Genomic DNA, 6,910 nt, shown 5'->3' on the forward strand with positions numbered 1-6,910 from the left:
ATGGATGCCTAGAAGTAATTATATCATTCGATGATACATTTTTAACACGAAACATTACTTGTTTAGATACGAAGAGTTCAACGAGTCCGAATGAAACAGGAATCAATGCTTTTGTCCCTAGATTTTCCTGCTAACAAAGAATTAATTGTTTACAATTAATGATTTTTCAAATAATAATATATGAGTTTAAGATGGATATTTACCTCACAAAAATTTGAATCAGAGCTATTGGAGAAGTTGAGCCATCTTGGTTGATTAGATATCATGGTTTGCTCATATATTCTGTATATTATAAAAACTTTTGGTTATATTTAATTCATTATCTAGAATCTAGATATGTAATTACCAACACCAAAAAATGTTATTAAAAGTGTTGGATTTTTCATAAAATGATTGAAAGTTTAGATATCAATATTTGTGACATTCAATTTCCCTATACATCCTAGATATAACAAATTGATTTAGAAAAATGTAGGAGTAGACTTTATGTTTGAGCACATAACTCGAATAGTTTTCTACAGAAAGTGTTAAGTCAGGTATGGGTATATGCACGCGAAAATCTACACCTTTTATTTCAATTTGAAACTACGCGGTAGCATAAACGTAAATAACCTAAAACTAATTCGCGGTTTCTTTACGCACTCAACTAAAAAATATCACAAATCGAACATCGTTGGTCATGGACAAATTTAAAATAACATCTAAATCAAAACATGCTTTTAATTGCTAAGCATGATTAACCTGATAATTCTATTTGTAATTGTTGACTGTTGTTGATCGTGGTCTAATTCATGCGATGTCTGATTATAATGAAAATCAACATGTGTTATTGCGTAATTATTTAGATTCAACAAACGTACGTAATATGACATGCATGCTTTAAATTTAATAAACATGTGTAATTAAATAAAGGATCAATCAATTGCACATATCATGCAAGATTTAAAAAAATAAACACCAGTAATTGAATCTCGCTGCGTATTCAGTAAGGAGTTGTGGTTTAACTTAACTGTGAAATTCGTCGTTCAAAAAAAAAAAATCAGTCAATCGAAGGCTTGCTCATTTTTATTTCCACCGTGCTTAAATTTTCACTTTATGTGCATCACATCATGTACTTACTTTTTTGGCTTAAAGTCAATAATAATTGTTTCAATCAAGTTCAGATATGAATTTGATTAAATTTGTTTCCAATTGGAATTGGTACATTAGTTGTTCCTGATCCAATCGAAAGTTCAGTTGAGTTTAAATCCTTTCTTGTAGTAAGTAGCACGATTGCAGACGGTTAATCATTAGGAGGACTACGTTATGGAATGAAAATTTTCAATTTTGCCACAGTGTGTTTTTCTGAAATCAAGGGCTTAGGTTATCGCGTACCCATTGTACGATAAGGATTTATTGTATTGTATCATTTATCATTATTTCTAACACTTCAAAAAATATTTTAAGTTAAGTTGCTATTAATATAATAAAAGTGTGATCTGAGTATATTTGTAACAAAGATAAGAAGGTTAACCCGGAGTCAAAAGGCATTGAAGAAGGCAAAAGAGAAAGAAGGTGACAAGCATCAGTGGTTGGGTGATGAAATGCCACATCTTTGCATTGAAACAACAGCTGTTGATCATGTTCTCCACTATTCCCATTCATAAGCCTTGCATTACTCCCAGAGCAGCAGCAATCCACCCATTCAATCACCCTGAAAAATCAAAACTAATGATATATTAATCAAAAGTAGTGGCAGAGAGAAACAATATGCTATATATGAGGTTTTCGACATAATATTATAGATGTTGAACAAATTCATCTGTGTGTACCTTTGATCTTTACATGGTTTCCAAAGCACACAATAGTCCCAACTCTCGGGACCGACGATTGATCTTAGCCTTTCCATCACTTCTTGGATCATCTCCATTTCCACTGTATGCAAAACAATACACATTGAAAGGTTGATAGTGTAAGTTGGTTTATCAAGGGACTATCTAAGCAACAATTAAAAGAAAACAACACTTATGTTTTTGAGAAATTTGTAATATTTTGTGAGAATACATACCAAAGATAAAATTATTATAATACAAAATTGATAGTTACTTAAATATACTCAATAGCTTGCCTTTGTCAACTGAATTCATGAATTATAAATTTCAACATTTATGTCTTGTAAAAAACCCTAGTTTTTCTTTTTTATACAAAATAATCATGTCACATATGTGTGTAGATGACAAGAAAAGTACAAATCATATGAATATTCACTTGATAAAGAATAATATATGAGTGCTAATTATCTACTTCATCTAGACATTTCAAGAAACCACATATGAGTAAAGAAACCCAAAGTTAACAATAAACTATATCAATTTTATGTTATAATACAAGAACACTTCTTGAAGGAATAATCCTTCAAATGTTTAACGTAGTGCGCTCGACGAAAATCAACTCATATCAATTAAAATATCCAGAAAAGAATTACATACCTACCACTTGCATAGCTTGTATGCTCACTTCATCATGGTTATGATCCTCTTTTGACTGAAACAAATGTAGAGAGAAATTATTATATATAAAGGCAAAATGATGAAACCAAAACACGTACAACCACTAAAAGCAAACTATACTCTCTTTTTTGACAGCAATGGTTAACAACTAGAAGATACCCACCTCATGTTGTTCATCATCTTCACATTTCTTATGATCTCATGAACATTCAAATTAAAGCAGAAGAAGGATTGAAAACAAGGCGATCGAATGAGGAATTAACGGTCGCTTTTTTAAGATACATATAGATGAAAGTAGGGTTTCAATTATATATGCAGATGTTATTGTGGTAGGTGAAGTGTAGCTGATGCATGAGAGAGAGAGAGAGAGAGAGATAATAAAGAAACTAAGTTGTTGTGTAATTGGAGAAATATGTGCTGTTAGGATGGGGGCAACCCAGATTGCGTGACCTAAGATGGCGTATAAATTTCCTAAACTACTTTTTAATCCTTTATTTTATTCCGAATTGTTTGTGTTAGTGATTAACAAGTATCTAGGGTAAAAATGAAGCTAATACTAGGTGACGACAATATGTTTAAACAGATTTTTAGTAATTACAATCTTTTAAATATGGCACGATACGGTTTTTTAAAAAATGAGTGTTGCTTTTTGTATGTTACAATTACTATACGAATCATAAAAACCAAGTTTTATGTGATCGAAACTCATTTTGCTGAGCATTTTGACATGAATCAAATCTATTATGGTAGCCACGGTTAATTGGGAAGTCTTTAAAACATTCATGCACGGCCAAAGATTTAATGTTCACCCATAGGCAAAACTGATATTTTCTTTAAATGACCTAAATTCGTTTTGCATATAATTATTATGACACAAAACCAAAACCTATTTTTTTAAAGATAAATCGAACTCATTATGCTTATAACATGCTTTAAGCATAATCAAAGTTGACAGTTTATTATTAATGTCCCAAACTCATTTTACTTACTATCCATCTTAATTTGAACAAAACTTTAATTTTTTTATAATGACCTAAACCCATTTGACTTACATCCCATTATAACTCGAACGCATTTTAACATATCAAAGTCCTTGATCGTTAACCCGTAAAATAAAATTATTAAAAAAATGGTCGAAACTTATTTTGCTGGCATTTTGACATGAACCAAATCTACTATGTTAGTCACGGTTATTTGGAAGTCTTTTAAAACCTTCATAAACGACCAAAGATTTAATGCCCACTCTGAGCAACAATTGATATTTTTTTTAAATGACCTGGATTCATTTTGCATATAATTGTTTTGACGCAAACCAAAACCATTGTTTTTAAGATGACTCAAACTCATTATGCTTATAACATGTTTTAACCAGAACCAAAATTGACAACTTTTTTTTCTTAAATGACTCAAACTCATTTGACTTATTGCATGTTTTGGCCTAAACAAGATTTTAATTTTTTTAATGACGTAAACTCATTTGGCTTACATTCAGTTATAACACGAAGGCGTTTCGACATGTCAAAGTCCTCAATCGTTGACCTGAAACAATAAAAGTATTTTAAAGAAATTGATCAAAAACTCGTTTTGATGGCATTTGACTTGAACCAAAATTGATATTTTTTTAATGACACAAAATCATTATAGTCATAAATTTATAACATGCGCGCCAATATTCTTACATTGGAACGTCGACAAAAATAAAGATGTCGTGATTATATGTTTGAAATTTGTTAAACGTATTATATACAAATATATAAATGAAAAACAAAGAAAAAACATATAGATAATTATATGGGTAAACTTAAGGGATGGAAGAGTAATTATTAATTAAATTTACAAAAGTTGAGTATAGTTGAAGGGTTAAATTTGTAATGATATTTTAGGTTCATAATTGCATATTTGAGTTGTACTCTTATGCTTAATTGAATTGTACATTATAATCAACATCTCAAAATAAAACAAATTTACATTGAAACGTCAACAAAAATAAGCATATTGCAATGGTAAGTTCTTTTTTATTTAAAACACAATGTATTAAAAGATTGAAGAAATAAAAATATTAAATTAATTTGTCAATTAAATGGGTAAAGATACAGGGTTTATGTGTAACTACTTTACATATTAACAAAGTTGTATTGAAGTTGAATGATCATTTTTGTAACTATTTTCTAAAGTAAACATTCTCAACTATACATGATGTCAAAAATACTATATTGCCCTCAATTTTTCAAAATTTTATGCAAAAGTGATTGTATTTTATGCAATAGTGATTGTACCTCTTAAAATTTAAAAGGTCTTTTATATATAGTATATAGGATAGAACTCGTGTGAATCATGGGTGATTAAAAAATTTAAATTTGATAATATACATGATAACTTACCTTATGGATTCATAAATATAAATAATGTTTAGAATTCATAAATCTCTAAAAACTTCTTTGAATACAATACTGGATATTGTCTTTAAATGTTTAATGATTTGTTGGTATTAATTATGAGTGAATTAACAATATATGATTTATAAGTCAAGAAATCCAACACAATTACCACGTAAGTGGTGTTGGTAAACATCTTTAATTTGAAACATGAGGTCTTGGGTAAGAAACTTGTATCACAAAACAATTTATTTTTCTAAATTTTGCAAAGCCTTATTGCCATATGAAAAAGGATGTATTTGGGGAGAAACCGGGTCATTGTTCTAGCATGAAAACCGGGTCATGGGTTATAACATAACTAAACGGGCCCTTAGAAGAAGAGGTAATAAAACAGGAAACTGCTCACATGACATCTACATGACATTCTATGTGGATGTGAAAGAATGATGCCATGTGAAAAAAATCATCTTACTTTAATAGTATAGGTAGATGTGGGACTTGAACCCAATAATCCCCCTTTCTTTTTAACCGAAGTCTTTGGGGTTCGACACTTAAACCAATTGCGTTAGGGATCATTAAAAGGTTTTAAACCCCAATGACTTTGGTTTAACCGGCGCGGGGGGGGGGGGGGGATATTAATAAAACATGTGAAAGATATTAATAAAACGTGTATTTATCAAATTAGTCGTTTTCAAAAAAATACAGGTATTTTTTAACAAACTAAAAAAAGTTATTAGGATTTATAAAATTGAAAGAAAATAAAAAGTAAAAAAAAATTTCCAAATTTCACTCTTTCCCTTTGAAATGACAAAAGTGAATAGTGTGGTAAAAATGTAAAATGACCTATTAGATACGTCAGATCTAATCACTGTTCACCATTGCCATTTGAAATGACGGAAGTAAATAGTGTGGTTAAAAAGATGAAAAGACCCGTCAAATGTGTCAGATCTAATCACTGTTCACTATTGTCATTTAAAAAATCGGAAGTCTGTAAAATTTATAGGGGCATGCTAGTTCTTGTTGTAGGATTTTCCAGACAACTTACAGAAGAGGTGTTAGTGGGTTCCGCCATTTGAAATGACGGGACACGAGAAAAATGTCCTACTTCCGCCATTTCAAATGGCAGAACACCCGATAACCCTCAATTCAACCGACAAACGTTGACATATTTTGCTATCATTCGTTGTCACACCCCACTTTAGGGCCTAGGCGTGTGACCATAAGTTGGTACCTGTTTTGTAAATAAATCAGAGTTACGGGTTTTATTTCAGCGGAAATCTTTAATAAAATATTATTACTTTGAAAACTTATTAAACTCTCGGGTTTAAATACCCATTCAATGTTTCAAATACATTTCTTTCGAAAACATATTTTTTATAATATTTTGAAATAAAATATCTGAGCCATCAGATAGCATCTAATGACTATAACTCCAATCTTCTATTCCTCTTTGCTTGTATAGTCTAACCTTTCTTGTTTCCCTGTAACATGGGGAAAAATACGTCAGCACAAAGCTGGTGAATAACGCTGACTCTAAAATCTCTTTTCAATACCTTTGTGAAACCAACAATAATACCTTTGTGACTACTCATTAGGCACCCAACTAAATTGGGATCAAATTACCCTAAGTAACATGTACAATTAATTATATACACAATATCATTTCTCTGAACAGTCCCGTAGACCTTCAGAGGCATGTTGATGATATGCATGGCCTCGGGGAAATGCCGAGTCACCATGTATGTTTGGATCCAGACACATGTATACTCTTAATCAGAGTGTCCGTTTCTTATTATTGTACACAAAGTTTTAAGGATTCGTAAATCCTATGCAAACATTTTGACTCAATATAAAAGGTTTGGGGCGTATTCACCTTGTCTGTTTATAATCAGTTTCTTTTACTGATTCCTGTTTTCTGATTCTTCTTCTTGTTTTGTTACCTCGGACCTATAGTACGAGAATAACATTTTGTATAAATAACTAGATCAACGATCTAGCTTTAGACCTTTAGTCTATTTCGTATAGCTTTAACCTTGATAAAAGCAT

The 6,910-nt window shown here is 30.7% G+C and overlaps 1 protein-coding gene across 1 annotated transcript; it reads right to left on the bottom strand.

The window, feature by feature from the left end:
• Window positions 1–58: 58 nt before the first annotated feature.
• Window positions 59–2,989, bottom strand: LOC143547318 (transcription factor ABORTED MICROSPORES-like; the record flags this gene model as incomplete). Its single annotated transcript, XM_077038774.1, has 6 exons — window positions 2,653–2,989; window positions 2,469–2,523; window positions 1,812–1,914; window positions 1,514–1,693; window positions 204–282; window positions 59–127 (listed from the first exon to the last, which is right to left on the bottom strand). Coding segments are annotated over exons 2-6 (444 nt in total), but the record flags the coding sequence as incomplete, so codon positions are not given.
• Window positions 2,990–6,910: the final 3,921 nt, after the last annotated feature.

Source organism: Bidens hawaiensis, unplaced genomic scaffold (assembly GCF_021521415.1).
Source record: "Bidens hawaiensis isolate Kalapana, Puna unplaced genomic scaffold, B.hawaiensis_p1.1 tig00014709_1, whole genome shotgun sequence".
In the NCBI taxonomy this organism is placed as follows: domain Eukaryota; kingdom Viridiplantae; phylum Streptophyta; class Magnoliopsida; order Asterales; family Asteraceae; genus Bidens; species Bidens hawaiensis.